This window comes from Salpingoeca rosetta (genome assembly GCF_000188695.1).
Source record: "Salpingoeca rosetta unplaced genomic scaffold supercont1.20, whole genome shotgun sequence".
NCBI lineage: Eukaryota > Choanoflagellata > Craspedida > Salpingoecidae > Salpingoeca > Salpingoeca rosetta.
In genome coordinates this window covers 107760-123684 of record NW_004754914.1, presented here as the reverse complement: position 1 = coordinate 123684, position 15925 = coordinate 107760, and the positions used below count along the sequence as shown (strand labels likewise).

Genomic DNA, 15925 nt, shown 5'->3' with positions numbered 1-15925 from the left:
GTGTGTTTGTGTGCCAAGTGCGACACGCTGCACCAGCACGCGCAGCCGGTCCTAACCACCACCACCACCACCACCACCACCACGACGACGACGCACCATCACGTGCCACTGCATCACAGAGCATTGTTCCGTATCAGGCCTTCCCAACGCGCGACCGCCACCTCGCCATCGCCGCCGCCACCAACCAGCAGTTTGCTGCGTTCGCCAACGCCGTGGGCTGCACCCACTGGCTCGAGGTGAAGATGTGTGTGTGTGTGCGTGTGTGTATGTGTTTGTGTGTGCGTGCGTGTGTGTGTGTATTGGGGGACTGTGCTCTTCGAGCTGTGCTGTACATGCCTCTGGTTTGGTTTACTCGTGCTTATATGACGCTGCCCAAACCCGCACCCCTCGTTGCCATGCCATGATCACCAGGATCCACGGTTTGCCACAAACGAACAGCGCGTCATCAACAGGTGCGCGCGCATGCGACAAAGATGATGGTTGTGGTGATGACATTATATCACATGCACGTCAAGGCATGTTGCAGCCACACACATGCTCACCACCACCATCACCACCACCACCACTCATCACTGCAGGGCTGAGCTGGTGCAGGCGATCAGCGATGTGCTGCAGCAGCGGACGCGCGACGAGTGGTGCGAGCACTTTGCTGCCTCGCGCGTGCCGAGTGGCATGTTCTCATATGGGCCCATCAACTCCATCACAGAGGCGTTTGCGGATGTGCAGGCGACGGCGCGAGGGATGGTGCAGACGGTGCACAGCGACGTCTTTGGCGACATCAGGCTCTGTGGGCCCGCAGTCAAGTACTCACAGGGGGACGGGGCGCGTGCTGGTGATGATGGCGATGGTGTAGCGGCGGCGAATAAGGCGACAACAGGCGGTGATGGCGCCAATGTTGAGGAATGGGACGCGTCATCATCATCATCATCATCATCATCATCATCATCATCATCATCATCATCATCATCATCATCATCATCATCATCATCATCACCATCACTAGCGACGCCACCACCGCTGCTTGGCGAGCATTCGCGTGCGGTGCTGCGGGAATGGCTTGGATACGATGACAGCAAACTCGACGCATTCCAGCAGCGAGACGTCATCCGCCAGCACCCGCGGTCACAGACACACGCGCAGGGATGACGATGGTGCGGGAGTGGCGGCGGTGATAAATGTTGCTATTGTTGCTATTGTTGCTGCTGTTACTGCTGTTATTACTACTACTACTGCTGTTTTGTTGCAAGGGTGGCAGTGGTGATGCATTGTTGTGGTACGCAGCGTTGTGGCTGATGAGGACGGATCAGATGTTTAAGTTAGCAGTTGTCGTGTGTTTCCAAGCGTCGTCATCGTCATCATGATGGTGTTGTTGGGAGGACTTGAAGTTGACGTGCTGGGCTGAGGCCGAAATAAACAAGCTTGCTGCACTTGTCCAACTCGTCCACACGATTACCACCACAGCACATGAACCTCACCGTCACCACCATTCCACGTCACATGAACTTCACCGTCACCGCACCATTCCACGTCACTGTCTTCCGCCACCTCTTCCTCGCATCCCGCTGCTCAGTCGTCCACCACCACGACCACCACGACCACCACGACCACCACGACCACGACTGCCTTTCCCTCTGCCCTTCATACCCCCACCTCTCCCCTTACCTCTCACCCCACCTCTCCCCCTCCCACCACCGCCACCACCGCCGTGTGCTTGCTGCTGCTCGTCCTCCACCTGCTGCTTCTCGTCGTGTCGGCGCTGCATCGCCCGCCGCTGCTTCGGCCGCTTCCGGTGCCGCGTCGCGTCGTGCGAATCCTTGAACCTGTCGGAGGGGGCGACGATGGTGGCGATGGTGACGATGGTGGCGATGATGGTGTGAGGATGGATGTGCAGTGGTGGCGTGTAGGTGAGCGCATGCAGGATTAGCTCAAACAGTCGTCATTGGTGGGAGAACGACTGCAAGTACATCAGCAACGCAGAGATAGTTATAGAGAGACAGAGAGACAGAGAGACAGGCAGGCAGACGGACACACACACACACACACACACACACACACACACACACACACACACACACACACACACACACACAAACACATACAGATACACACACACACACACCGATGCATTGTGCGTACTTTTGCGGGAGGTTGCGGGACTGGGCGCGCATGACGCAGCCCTGGGACAGGCGGTGTCCCTCCGCGCACCACCAGCGGCGCAGCTTCGGGAACATATGCGCCGGCACGTAGCAGTACCACAGCGACACAAATGGCGACGTGATTAGCTCCTGCTGCCGCACATTCCGCATCCCTTGCGGTGTCTCAAACCGATACCTTGTGGAGGGGACACAGCGTTTACGTGTGTGCGTGCGTGCATGCGAATATTAAGGTGAGAGGCACCCGGGCAGTGATACCACGACCAGCCGCACAGCAGAGCACATCGCTGTGCACATCACATCACCCACGTAACTTGCACGCATCACATCACATCATCACATCACCGCGACCGACCTGTGGGATGGCGTGATGAAGAAGCAGCCCTCGCCCAGCCGCTCACGTGCGGCTTGGTAGTACGGCTTGGTGTACACGTACACAGGCTGCAGGATGAAGAACGGCTTGCCCATGTCGGCGAGGAACTGCATCAGCCTCTTGATGTGGTTGTATGGCTCCGTCGAGTACGGCGGGTTTGTGATCAAGATGTCATACCTGAATGAGCAAGGAGGGGGGGGGGGGAAGGAGAAAGGGAACACAGCCAGAACAGGTTGTGTTGGGGTGGTTGAGAGAGACTCAAAGTTGTGCGCTGTAGGTTTGGGCTATGTGCGATGGCTGCGTACACGAGCGCGCTTGCAAGAGGAGGTACAAGCAGCGTTCAGGACGCAAGTGGTGAGAGAGTGTGTGCAGCAGATTGCGCCTTGCACGTACTCTGGGATATTGTTGGTGCGGATGTCTTCGTAGAAGTCGGAGTTGCGGTTGATGATGTTGGGGAAGCCGCAGCTGGCCAGCCTCTGCTTCATTGCGCCCGCACAAAAGTATGGGCTACCAACGAGGTGGTGCATTGTGTGTTGAGTGTGTGTGCGTTGAGTGTGTGTGTGTGTTGAGTGAAGCGGGGATGATGAACAGTGGCATTAGTTGAGCGCAACAAGGCACTAAGCACAATAAAGGCAAACACAGACACACACACAGACACACACACAGACAGACACACACAGACAGACACACACACAGACACACACACAGACACACGCACAGACACATGAGGCGTACTCGTAGATGGTGACGGAATCGTCAGTCTTGCCACACATCTCTGCAATCGCAGACACGACGGGAGCAATGTCTGCGTACGCCTCCCGTGGCGTCTCGCAGTGATCCGATGCTGGCATCGCCAAGGCTCTCACCAACAGCAAGCGCAACACCAACAGCACCAACACGTGCACACTGCTTGCTGCTTGTTTGCTGCTGTATTGTGTTGCCTTGTTGCTTGCTTCTTTCCAGCTTGGATTTATTTTTGGTGGATACAAGGGCGACTGACTGGTGGTGCTGTGGATGTGGTGCTGTTGGTGGTGCGAACACGAGAGAGACAGACGCAGGAAGGACAACAAGCAAAGGCGACACACGCACACACACGAGCAGAAGGAAGAAGCAGCAGCAGGCAACGCACAGCGCGTGTTGGAGGAGGAAGACAGGTTCACAGGGTCAACACAAGGAGAAAAGGCGCCAAGCCACACACCACGCTCATTAACCAACGTGCAGCACACTGAAACACGCAACGACATCACCAACAAACGGTCATGGATCGCCTTGCAGACCTGCGAGAGGTGCGTTGAATACGTGTCCACGTACATGGGTGTCGGCATCTTGACGCATGCGTTCTGGCGCTTGTGGCGCACTGAGCCATACACTGCGCAGGCTGCAAGGTGAAGCCTTGGCTGCTTCGTGTGCTCATGCATATCTTCACGCCTCCCCGCTACAAATACAGTTGGCTGGAACAGTGGCAGACGACGAGGAGCCCGAAGAGCAGAACAAGGATGAGGTTGGTGCAGTGTGTTCGTGTGTTTGCATGTATGTGTATGTGTATGTGTATGTGTATGTGTATGTGTATGTGTATGTGTATGTGTGTGTGTGTGTTGTCTCGATAATCATGCGTGCACGCGCATATGTGTTTGGAATGAGCACAGCACAACGTGGTCTGCCTGTTGCCGTTGCATGTGCACACACTGACGGCGGTGCTGCGCGCCATGTTGTGGTGGGGAGCAGGTGACGGTGCAGGTGGACGGCGACAAGCAGGCTGATGAGGAGCCATCGCCCTTCATGTCAGACTTCTTCGATCTGGTGCGCGCATCAAGCATGCCCACTTGCTAACATTGCCATGTGTGTGTGTGTGTGTTTGTGTGTGTGTGTGTGTGTGTGTGTGTGTGTGTGTGTGTGTGTGTGTGTGTGTGTGTGTGTGTGTGTGTGTGTGTGTGTGTGGAGGCGCAATGACTTCTACCCTTGCCTTGGATCGATCGCGGTGGCAGTCTGTTTGAACGCTCACACCCTCGTCCGTGGTGGCGTCTGGCGGCGCTTTCGGTTGCCACAGGTCAAACGCATCATCGAGGACATCAGCACCATCAACCAGCAAATTGACATGTGCGTGCTGTGCTGCCTGTCAATGTTGTGGATGACGCGCGTGTTGTTTGCGTGTGCATGATGCGAGGATTGTTTGTGGATGTGGATGTGTGTGCATGGTACACGTGTTGTGTGTACTTGTGTATGCGTGTCGTTTATGTGATTGTGTGCACTCGGTGCGCTTGTCTGGTTAGCATCACCTCACCTGCTCCTGTATCTGCACGTGGCCGGTGATGGCGCAGCCTGGCGGTCAAGCACGAGCAAGTCATCGCCGAGGCCAACTCAAACAAAGCAAACGGTAATCGTGGTGGGCCTGCTGTGCCCGCGTGCTGGCCGTGTGCTCATGTTGCGTGTGCGTGGTGATGTCAGTGCGGCGGTGTGTTGTAGCGCTTACGTTTGGTGTCGTCACGTCACAACCCCGATGCGTCACGTGGTGTGGGTTGACAGAGATCAACAAACAACTACATGAGCACATGGACAACATCAGCGCCATCGCAAACAGAATACGCCGAGACCTCAAAGGTGTGTGTGTGTGCGTGCGTGCGTGTGAGCATATGCACTTGTGTGCGTGTGCGTGTGCGTGTGCGTGCGTGTGTGTGCGTGTGCGCGCGCGTGTGTGTGCGTGTGTACATGTGTGTGCGTGTGTGTGTCTTCGCGTTGATTGCCTCGTCTCACATCACCTCTGTGTCCACCACCACCACCACCACCACCACCACCATCAGCGATTGAGCAAGAGAACAAGCGTCTCGGGAACCAGAAAACAAATGTGTTTGAAGACGGCACCGTCTCCACAGAGCTCCGTATCCGCCAGTCCCAGCACTCCACGCTCAGCCGCAAGTTTGTCGAGGTCAGCACATGGTGTGATTGGTGTTGTTGGTGTTGATTGGTGCAATGGTGCGACTGTGCTGATTGGTGGGCCTTGCGATGTGATTGACGTGATTGCTGTGATCGCTGTGACTTTGAGAGGGGTGTCCTTACACCACGCTTTTCGTGTTTGTGTGTGTGTGTGTGTGTGTGTTTGTGTGTGTGTGTGTGTGTGTGTGTGTGTGTGTGTGTGTGTGTGTGTGTGTGTGTGTGTGTGTGTGTGTGTGTGCGTGTGTTTGTGTGCGTGTGTTTGTGTGCGTGTGTTTGTGTGCGTGTGTACAGGTGATGACGCGCTATAACGATGTGCAAGCGCAGAACAAGCAGAAGTACTCGGAGGCCGTTCGGCGCCTCTGCTACGTCTGTAAGTACACCATTCCATCGCCACACGTGGTGTTGGAACATGTTCCATGTACGTGTGCGTGCGTGTGTGTTTGTATGATTCAAACAGTCGCAGCCCCTCTCACATCACCACCATGACGGCCAGGCGATCCGACGATGAGCGAGGAGTCTGTTCAGGTCGTGCTGGAGCACGGCACCGCAGGCGTCTTCTCCGGCCTCAGGGTACGGCAAAAGGGGGCGAGGGGGGAGCGATGATAGTGATGCCAATGATAGACGGATGGATGGATGGATGGATGGATTCCTGGAGAGGGCGCTCAACCTTTAAATCCGCACACAAACACATACACACACGTGCAGTCACGTCAAATTCACCATCACAATCCCACGCGCGCTTGCGACATGGCCACATGCGTGTGTGTGTGTGTGTGCGTGCGTGTGTGTGTGTGTGTGTGTGTGTGTGTGTGTGTGTGTGTGTGTGTGTGTGTGTGTGTGTGTGTGTGTATGTGTGTGTGTGTGTGTGTGTGTGTTCCCTTTCTTCAACTGAGCCTCCTTCAGTTTCCTGTGGCACAATAACAGAGGCACAACCGCTAAAGTGAAAACCGCGCTGCACCAACGATGTGGGCACCAAAGTAGCACCACCATGACACGCACGCACATACACACACACGCACACACACACGCACACACGCACATACACACACACGCACACACATACAAGTTCTAATGTCTTACTTGTTCTTGCCTGCTGCCCTTGCCTTCTTGTATGCCTCATTGCCGTGCGTCTTGTGATGGTCCGCACGCTCTGGTGGTGACGGGAGAAGACACGCGCGCACACATACACAGCGGTGGTGTTTTCATGTGAGGAACGCTGTCGATTTCACAATGACTCACATCAACACCAATGTGTGTGGTGGTGTTCAAGGAGATTCCGAGCACCCGATCCAATGTGCAACACACACACACACACACACACACACACACACACACACACACACACACACACACACACACACACACACAAGCAACACACAAAACATCCCCACCAATGGGCGTCAGTTCTGCAAACATCTCTTGCAGGGCAGAGAGATGGGGGTTGTTCACATATTCTTCCTTGGTTGGCTCGTGCGTCATGAACAGCGGGTGCTTCTCCATTTCCTGTTGTGATTGAGAGTGAGAATGCAGGGTCATTGGGAGAGGGGAAGAAAAGGTGGATGAGCAAGGTGGAGATCACAAATGGGGTTCGTTGTGTACAACTCACGCACATGCTACGTGCACAACAACAACAACTTAAACAACAACGCATACAATGTGCGGACACACGTGGCACCTTGTTTTGGTAACAGCGAACCTTAGCATTTGGATCAGCCTTTACACACACACACACACATACACACACATATGAACACACATACACACACACGCATGCACACACACATGCACACACATGCACACACGCATGCACACACATGCACATACACATGCACACACGCATGCACACACACACATGAGTACGTCGTACCTCCTCAAAGTTTTCCTCCGTCCAGTGGCCTGGCCGCCGTTGTATTCTGCCTTCCTTGTATGCCTTGAAGAACTCATCGTCGTCCAGCATGGCAGCCTCCTCCGTTGTCAGCACGCGCACCTGCTTCTTCTCCCCATCGCTGCCATCGCCGCCTTCCTTCCCCTGCGTCGCTGCCTGCGCAGCAACCACGTGCTGCTCCTTCCCTTCTTCGTCGCCTCGCGGCTGTTCTTTGGGCGCACTCATATTCGCTATTCTTTGTACTGTCGTAAAGCGTAAATACATGCATACTGAATTCAGTTTTTCGCCAGTGCAAGCAAAGACAAGCAGAACGAGCGAGCTGAGCGAGAAGCACCGTCACCACCTCCAGCCAACCATGTTCTCACGAACCGCCGCAGCACCCACGGACCAGCAGGTGTGTGTGTGTGTGTGTGTGTGTGTGTGTGTGTGTGTGTGTGTGTGTGTGTGTGTGTGTGTGTGTGTGTGTGTGTGTGTGTGTGTGTGTGTGTGTGTGTGTGTGTGTGTGTGTGTGTGTGTGTGTGTGTGTGTGTGTGTGTGTGTGTGTGTGTGTTTGTGGTTGGCTTGTGTTTGTTGTCGAGGTCGAAGCTGGGTTGTTTGCACAACAAGCCCTTGCACTTATTTATGTTAACTCCAAACACCGCACACGCACTTCCTGCTGCCACCTTCACTGCACCGTTCTTGTGTGGTTGTGTTTTTGTGTGTTGCGCTCATGAATTAATTGCATTGCAGGTGGTGTCCCCGCCTTCAGACACGGTGCAATCGCTGCGGTTCTCCCCTGTGCCTCACTCACAGTCGTCCATCTGCCTCTTGGCCGGCTCATGGGATGCCACGGTGCGCATGCTTCTGTCTTGTTGACATGGTGGGATCGTGTGTTGGGGATGCTGGTGGTTGTCTGCCGGCTGTTTCGCCTCTGAGAAGTTGGGGTGTTGAGCAGCGTGCTTGTTTTGGTTTGCCACACGCACGCGCGTCGATTCACTGTGATTTTGTGCGAAATGTCAACCCGTCCCACTCTGCAACAATCGTGCATCATGTGCACGCGTGTCCTGGGCACAACGTTTTTGTTTGCGGGCTGCAATGTGGTGTGGTTGGTGCAGGCACGGCTTTGGGAAGTGAACCACATGGGTCAGTCCAACGCCCTGCTTCAGCAGACTGTGGAGGCCCCTGTCCTCGACGTCAACTACAAAGCGGTGCGACCGACGGTGAACTGGTGCTGTTGGTTATGGTTTGCTGCGCTCTGTGCGCTGGGCACATGTCTCAGTGATGCGTAGTGGCTTCTCTCCAATCCCCTCACCACTTCAACCCTTTGCTTGGCTTCGACAGGATGGCACCGCAGGCTTCATTGCGTGCGCCGACAACACCGTCAAGATGTGGGACTTTCAATCGCAGCAAGTCACAACCGTCGGCAAGGTAAACTACTGAAACTACTGCAAGCCATGCAAGTTGCACGATGCATGCCATGCGTTGAACAAAGTGCAGCCAACGTTTCATACCTTTGCTCGCCCTCACGTTTCCTCTTGAAACTGGTGCACTCGACTGACCAACACCCACCCACACATCCACACCCACACATCCACACCCACACATCCACACCCACACACATCCACACACACACACACACACACACACACACACACACACACACACACACACACACACACACACACACACACACACACACACACACATCTGTTGCAGCACGATGCACCTGTGAAGACGTGCAACTGGATTGGACATCTGGGAGTGCTGATGACGGGCAGCTGGGACCGAACCATCAAGTTCTGGGACACGCGCAGCCCACAGCCCATGGCACAATTTGCCCTCTCTGGTCAGTTCACTGTGCGCATGCATGACTTACATCGACTCGTGCACGTGTGTGTTTGTGTGTGTGTGTGTGTGTGTGTGTGTGTGTGTGTGTGTGTGTGTGTGTGTGTGTGTGTGTTCCTTTGACTGCGTGGGCATCTGCTTGTTGTTAACGCGAAATCGTGTCGTGATCTGCAGAGCGCGTGTACTCTGCGGATGTGCGCGAGAACTACGGCGCCGTCGCAACAGCAGACAAGTGAGCAGCGCTGTGCACACGCCCTTGTGCTTGTGTATGTGTATGTGCGCGCGTGTGTGGGTGTTTGTGTGACGCACAACTTTGCTTTGTCAGCTTGTGCACGTCTCTCACATGTATGGACTGCACCCTATGTGTGTATGTGTGTGTATGTGTGCGTCAACAGCAAAGTGCACGTGTTTGACCTGTCGCAGAACCCGCAGCAGAAGGGCGTGGTGGACACGACGCTCAAGATGCAGACACGTTGCATTCGCTGCTTCCCAAAGAAGGTGCACCATCGTTCACAATCACGCACGCTCCTCTTTCCACCCAACATTTTCACATCCCTTTGAACAAACACACTTGCCAACCTGTACTCCCTTCTGCTTTGGTTTGCATCCTTGTCTCATCATTCTTGTGCTTTTGTGTGTGTGTGTGTGTGTGTGTGTGTGTGTGTGTGTGTGTGTGTGTGTGTGTGTGTGTGTGTGTGTGTGTGTGTGTGTGTGTGTGTCAGGATGGATTTGCCGCTGGCTCGATCGAGGGCCGCTGCGCCATTGTGTACACAGAACCGCCGCGACAGGCAGAGGTGCGCACACAGATGAAGGTGGTGCATGTGCACATGTTCGCACAATCAATATGTGCATTTGTGTGCAAATGTATGTCCTCCCTTGTATCGACGGTCTGTACCATCGTCCCACCATCACCCGCTCATCGCCATCTCACCGTTGCGGTCCCGACTGCAGACGTTCTCGTTCAAGTGCCACCGTGAGACGGGCAAGATTTACACCGTCAACGCCATCGCCTTTCATCCACAGGTGCGCTGATGCCTTGATTGCTGTTGACACGCAGCTGGCGTGCTTTCCTTTGCCCAACAAGCATCAATTCACACACGTCCACATGTACTCTTTGCACGCTTCTTTTGTGGTTGCAGTTCCACACGTTCGCCACCTGCGGCTCTGACGGTCAAGTCCACACGTGGTATGCATGAGATTTTTTGATGCCGTCCATCTCCATTTCCGTGTTTCCTCCTGTGCTCAGGGCCATTCGAAAGCGCAGGGCGTCTCGAGCACGATTATGATCCACACCATCAACGCAGACAAGGACGTCCGGCCCCCACGCAAATGAACACACACACACACACACACACACACACACACACACACACACACACACACACACACACACACACACACACACACACATACACGCACACACACACACACAGAGCGCGCATACGCAATTCCTCCACCGTCTTCTTCTTCCACGTGCGTTTGGCTCATCCCTACACTGCTTCTGCTTTGATGTTTTGTTTCTTTGCATCAGTAAACCATTACCCGTACAGACATGTGATGTGATTGCTCTTCATTTATTTGAAAGAAAAACGCAGAACTCAATTGGGGGAACGATGTGCGTTGATGCCCAGCAACAACAGCATCATCAGCAAAGTCAAACACAAGTAGGCAGCTTGAACCAACAACAGGCCAAACCAAACAACACCCCTCACTCACGCTTCTGCAAAGCAGCCATTGTCTATCCCTCACTCAACACACCACCGGCACAGTGAAATAACACTGTCGCACGTCTGCAACAACCGAATCAGCGCCTTCCACACCTCAATCGAAACACACAACAGAACCAATCCATGTTGTGAGCCACCATTTGCACCACCACCACCACCACCACCACCACCTCCGCACATCCTCTACACCTCGTGCTCCTCCTCCAGTGTGTATGCGGCAAACGCCGGATTTGTCGCCTGCATCTGCAGCTGTGCGCGCCGTCGCCTCCGCGCAACCGTCGTCGCAGCGGCAGCAGCGCCGGATACAGACATGTCCGTCTCCCGGCGGTCGCGCGCGTATGTGTGCAGCCGCGGCCGCAATCTCGCCGTCTCGGCCTCCAGCTGGCCACGTGCAGACTCGATTTTGTCCAGCAGTTCGCGTGTTGTTGTCTCCATGCGCATCATCTCTGGGGACCACTGCCGCCGCTCCACCTGCGACCGCTCCTCCGCTGCCCACATCAGATCTCCAATCCACTCACCGAGCACCCGCACCAGGTCCATGCGGCCCCGCGCGTGCCGTTTCCCGTCCTCCCCCGCGTCCTCAATCGTCCCGCCAGCAACAGACACCCACCCGTCGCGCGTTGTCGACAGCTTCCCCACTGCCGGCGCCACGGGGGTGTCCTGTCCAAACGCGTGCAGCAGCGCGCTTGCTCCGCGTTCGCTTGCGCGCCAGTACCGCTGCAGGTTGAGGCCTTCCTCTTCCTCGCCCTCGTCCTCCCTGCCCGCGCCCCACGCCCGCGTCTCAAGGAACTCCACGCAGCTGCGCATGTGCTCCTCCGTGATGCCGGCCGGGTCCGCCGGCAGAAACAGCCCGTGGAACTGGAAGATGCTCGCCAGGGTGTCGCGCGCGCGCACGCCGGACGCAATGTGATTGCCGTCAGGGTACAGCTCCAGGTTGAAGTCGCAGAACCGCTTGATCGCGCTGTCGCCCTCTGGCACGGCGGTGGTCGTGTTGTTTGCACTTACCGCACTCAACCCACCCTTCTTGGTGACACCGTTGCCAGTCTCCTTTCTGGAGGAGCCATTCTTCGCTGTGCCTTGGCAGCTGCTGCCTCTGGCATCGCCGCCACTCGCGACCACGTCTTCAACAGCATTGGCGTCGTGTCGCTGTAGGCGTGCACGGCGGTGCTCGCAACCAGATGATGACACCGAGGAAGGCGCTTCCGATGATGGCGATGGTGACGATGATGTTGGTGATGGAGAGGCCGATGCCTTGGCTCCAGGGCCATCATGGCGCTCCTGCTGCTGCTGCTGCTGCTGCTGCTGCTGCTGCTGCTGCTGCGCATCGTCGGCGCTGTCGTCGCTGTCGTCACTGCTCTGACTGTTCTCATCCTCGCTGTCATCGCTGACGATGGTGGTCGTGGTGGCGGTAGTTGGTGTTCGCCCCAGCACTGGTTTGCCCAGCACCCTCACATCGCTCTCTCCACCCTCGAGTGTCTTCGTCTCCATGATGCCAGTGCCGGTGTCGTCACAGGGCACATCACCTCCCCCGCTGGAGACGAGCAGCGGCAGGACTGCAATGCGCCGCGACCGCTGCTGCTGCAGTGCCAGCTCCATCTCCGTCAGGAAGTTGTCGGGCGTGTGCTTGAATGTCCCCTCCCGCACCTCTGCCAGGGATTCGTGCGACAGCAGCGGGAGGTACGCGCAGGAGCGCATGAGCCCTTTCCTGAACCGCTGCCGCCAGTCGTCGCCCTCGCGAATGTCCTGTCGGTCCAGGAAGCACACGACGCGGTGGCCCGTGGTGAGGAACAGCCGCTGCAGCCGCGAGCACAGCTCCTGCGCCAGCTCGTCGTGCACATCGCGCCGGTAGCTGATGAAGAAGTGGAACGTCTTTCGCTTTGCGTAGCGCTTGCGGTACACGTGGTACAGCCAGGCGAGGGCACCCACGAGCAGCAGCACGAGCAGCACCACCAGCACCGCCGCCGTCTGGCCGGGGGTGAGGGTCCTGCTTGCCGAGTCAGCGCTTGAGCGCGTGGTGCACGCCAGGCGGCCCGTGGAGAGGCGGTGCAACACAGGGTACGGGGAGACCGGGTCACACGACAGGCAGTCTGTGGCGTTGCACGTGAGGCAGTTGCTGCCAGCCGGGCACTGATCGCATCGCCCTCCAGTTGTCAGCACAGATGATGATGATGATGATGATGATGATGATGATGATGATGATGATGATGATGATGATGATGATGATGATGATGATGATGATGATGATGATGACAAGGAGACGGCGCGGGATCCACGGGGACACACGCGCAGGCAGGAGGAGCGGTTGACAGAGACGAATAGACCAGCCTCACACCGCGAACACATGTCCGCACTCACATCGCACGAGATGCAGTGCTGCGCTGCGCAGCTGCGGCATACCCCGCCAATGCCAGACGGGCCGGCGGAGGCGTGGAAGCCGAGCGGGCACGCGGGCACGCAGCGGCCATCGAGCAGAAGGAAGCCGTTCTGGCACACGCGGCACTCGTCGTCGACGCGGCACACGCGGCAGTTGGGCTCCAGACACGGCCGGCACACGCGCGAGATGGTGGCGTTGGTGCTGGCGATGGTGGCGGTCGTCGCGTTGGTGGCGGTGCTGGCAGGTGCAGATGTTGTCAGCAGTGCGGCCGCCGTTGCAGCTGTCGTTGTTGTTGTGGTGGTTGTGGTTGTTGTGGTGGTTGTTGTGGTGGTTGTGGTTGTCGTGCTTGCGATGGACATGGATACGTCAAGCACATCTGGGACGCGACCGTCGGTGGCGTCGCACACGGACCGGTCGACGCAGCGCCCGCTGAGCAGATATGCCGCTGCTGCATCCGGGGAGCAGCGCGTGCACACGTCGCTCTCGCACTCGATACAGTTCACCTCCGTGCACGGGCGACACACTCCGCCACGAACGCCAATCGTGCGCGTCCCGAGCGCGTGTGTCCCTGGCGGGCATGTGTGTATGCATGCGTCGTTGTGGAGGAAGAGGCCTGGTTCGCACGCCTCGCACGTGCTGGCACTGGTGCAGCTCTCGCAGCCGTCGCTGGCACACGGCGTGCACACGAGGCCGCCCGCAGCCGTTGCAGCGAACGTGCGGGCCGGGCAGCGGGCGACACACGCGCCATTGTGGAGGACAGACCCTGATGCACAGGCGGTGCAGATGCTGGCGGACACGGGGCAGGCGAGGCAGGCGGAGTCGATGCAGGGCTGGCAGGTGCCGTTGGTGGCAGAGTAGCCCGCAGGACACGCAGCGACACACGCGCCCTCATGGAGATAGAGGCCGGGGAAGCACTTGCGACAGTCCAAGCCGTCACTGGCAGCGTCGCACGCCTCGCATCCGGAGCTGGCACAACCTGCATCGACATGACACGCACGAATGATAACATTGGTGTGCACACGTGAAAAGAGAGAGAGAGGGGGGGGGAGGAGTGTGATTGTGTGTGTTGGGGGGGGGAGGAGTTGTGAGGATTACAGAACGCCAATCAATGGAGGTGAAGGGGTGTCTTCTGGGAGGAGGGGGTGGGAATGGGAAGGGCACGCACGCACTTAAGCACACGCACACAATCACACACGCACACAATTACACACGCATACACACGACACACACGCACACAATCACACACGCACACACGCGTACACACACACACACAACACACGCATACACGTAAACACACGTACACACGCATACACACACAACACACGCATACACACACAACACACGCATACACATACACACATACACACGTGAGCGAACCTCTGCAGAACGCCTGTCCGACGGTGATTGGAAACGGGGTGCTGGCCAGCTCAACGTCAACCCCGGCGAAGCGGCCGCGGAAGAGAACATTGCACGCCACGGCATCGCCCGTGTCCGCATATGTTCCTGGCGGGCAGTTGGGCAGCACAAAGTCCAGCAGCTGCGTCTGCAGGCCCTGCAAGCCGAGCTCTGCCTGGTCAAACACGTCCACGGTCTGTGCAAACTGCTGGATGAGCTGGGAGACGTTGAGACCAAGTTGGAGGCTGAGGCGCAGGATGGCCCCGCCCTCCAGCCGCTCCTGGGCCGGCGCCCACCCGGTCAGGTCGTTGCACGACGGATAGCACGCGCGCGGTGACACACACGCGCGGTGCGAGGGGTCGTAGATGCTGGCGCCGAGGAGGGAGGTTGGGCAGGTGGGAAAGGCGGCAATGTTGTCGCGAAGTGCTGCCAGCGTCGCCTGCTGGTCCTGTGTCAAGCACGTGCAGTCGCCCACATCAACAGCAGCGAGCGGCAGCAGCACCGTCGTCCCTGTGCCCGTGGAGGCCGTCGTGGTGGCCGTCGTGGTGGCCGTCGTGGTGGCCGCGGTGGTTGGCTGCGCTGCCGTTGTGGAGGACGTGGCATTACCAGCGCCGCCAGTGCCGGCGTGCCTGGCTGCAATGGTGGCCGTGAGCTCAGCTGTTGCGTTGCACATGATGGCGACATCCGATGCAAACCGCGTGTCATGTGCCGCCCACGCGTGCGCGCAGCAGTCATCAACGGTGAACACGGGTCGCGCCTCGTAGGGGAGAGCAGACAGCAGCGGGGACGTGCACGCGGTCGTGGCGTTGGCGGCAGCACTGGTGCAGTTGATGATGGTGTGCGGGAGGTGCACGATGTTGCGCCGCACAGGCAGGGCAGTGAAGGCCGTGTGGGGCAGGGAGGTGAGGGCGGTGTCCGTGAGGTTGATGGTGCGCAGCAGGCTGCTCTGCGCCAGCGCCGCAAACGGTGAGCCTGAACAGTAAACACAAACACGTGCACATGACAACGTGAACGCGTGCGTGTGTGCATGGCGTGTGGAGTGGTTGGTGAGAGGAGAGAGGACGGGAAAAAGGAGGACGGTTGAGGGGGGGGGGGAATGGAAGAAATGGGAGAAGAGGGAGGAGAGGGAGATGGGAAGAGCAAGAGGGGCAGAGGTTTACATCACACACACACACATGCCCACACACACACACATGCCCACACACACACACACACACACACACACACACACACACACACACACACACACACACACACACACAC

The 15925-nt window shown here is 57.3% G+C and overlaps 6 protein-coding genes across 6 annotated transcripts in view; 3 read left to right on the top strand and 3 right to left on the bottom strand.

Annotated features, from left to right (window-relative positions):
- The window catches only part of PTSG_07528 (CAIB/BAIF family protein), a gene marked incomplete at its 3' end in the record, with an annotated part of 3317 nt that extends 2171 nt beyond the window's left edge, over positions 1 to 1146 (top strand). The window contains exons 6-9 of the mRNA XM_004991267.1: positions 19 to 236; positions 412 to 452; positions 579 to 832; positions 1004 to 1146. Of these exons, the coding sequence (XP_004991324.1) occupies positions 19 to 236; positions 412 to 452; positions 579 to 832; positions 1004 to 1146 (656 nt within the window). The remainder of the gene's footprint in view (positions 1 to 18; positions 237 to 411; positions 453 to 578; positions 833 to 1003) is intronic.
- Positions 1147 to 1303: 157 nt separating this feature from the next.
- PTSG_07527 (uncharacterized protein) lies at positions 1304 to 3486 on the bottom strand (the record flags this gene model as incomplete). Its single annotated transcript, XM_004991266.1, has 6 exons — positions 3262 to 3486; positions 2920 to 3033; positions 2509 to 2703; positions 2137 to 2331; positions 1663 to 1820; positions 1304 to 1398 (listed from the first exon to the last, which is right to left on the bottom strand). The coding sequence occupies exons 1-6, from the start codon at positions 3375 to 3377 to the stop codon at positions 1304 to 1306; spliced, it is 873 nt and encodes a 290-aa protein (XP_004991323.1). The 5' UTR covers positions 3378 to 3486.
- Positions 3487 to 3504: 18 nt separating this feature from the next.
- PTSG_07526 (uncharacterized protein) lies at positions 3505 to 6156 on the top strand. Its single transcript, XM_004991265.1, has 9 exons — positions 3505 to 3812; positions 3974 to 4027; positions 4252 to 4326; positions 4574 to 4623; positions 4845 to 4900; positions 5050 to 5124; positions 5325 to 5449; positions 5749 to 5827; positions 5951 to 6156. Exons 1-9 carry the CDS (start codon positions 3786 to 3788, stop codon positions 6058 to 6060), a joined length of 651 nt encoding a protein of 216 aa, XP_004991322.1. The 5' UTR covers positions 3505 to 3785; the 3' UTR covers positions 6061 to 6156.
- A 377-nt stretch (positions 6157 to 6533) lies between these two features.
- On the bottom strand, positions 6534 to 7567 carry PTSG_07525 (uncharacterized protein; the record flags this gene model as incomplete). Its single annotated transcript, XM_004991264.1, has 3 exons — positions 6534 to 6607; positions 6849 to 6960; positions 7325 to 7567. The coding sequence occupies 3 exons, from the start codon at positions 7565 to 7567 to the stop codon at positions 6534 to 6536; spliced, it is 429 nt and encodes a 142-aa protein (XP_004991321.1).
- Positions 7568 to 7697: 130 nt separating this feature from the next.
- PTSG_07524 (uncharacterized protein) lies at positions 7698 to 10499 on the top strand (the record flags this gene model as incomplete). Its single annotated transcript, XM_004991263.1, has 10 exons — positions 7698 to 7736; positions 8072 to 8173; positions 8437 to 8529; positions 8663 to 8749; positions 9038 to 9167; positions 9341 to 9398; positions 9562 to 9664; positions 9889 to 9960; positions 10118 to 10189; positions 10413 to 10499. 10 exons carry the CDS (start codon positions 7698 to 7700, stop codon positions 10497 to 10499), a joined length of 843 nt encoding a protein of 280 aa, XP_004991320.1.
- Positions 10500 to 11076: 577 nt separating this feature from the next.
- PTSG_07523 (uncharacterized protein) overlaps positions 11077 to 15925 on the bottom strand; it is a gene marked incomplete at its 3' end in the record, with an annotated part of 6389 nt that continues 1540 nt past the window's right edge. Inside the window, exons 2-4 of the mRNA XM_004991262.1 lie at positions 14645 to 15634; positions 13291 to 14243; positions 11077 to 13020 (exon numbers count right to left, since the gene is read on the bottom strand). Coding sequence (XP_004991319.1) covers positions 11077 to 13020; positions 13291 to 14243; positions 14645 to 15634 — 3887 coding nt within the window. The remainder of the gene's footprint in view (positions 13021 to 13290; positions 14244 to 14644; positions 15635 to 15925) is intronic.

Coding starts and splice junctions, on each gene's coding strand:
- PTSG_07526 (XM_004991265.1), top strand. CDS start 3,786: ATGGATCGCCTTGCAGACCTGCGAGAG. Junction 4,624..4,844: donor ATCAACCAGCAAATTGACAT/GTGCGTGCTGTG, acceptor GTGATGGCGCAG/CCTGGCGGTCAAGCACGAGC. Junction 5,828..5,950: donor TCGGCGCCTCTGCTACGTCT/GTAAGTACACCA, acceptor CATGACGGCCAG/GCGATCCGACGATGAGCGAG.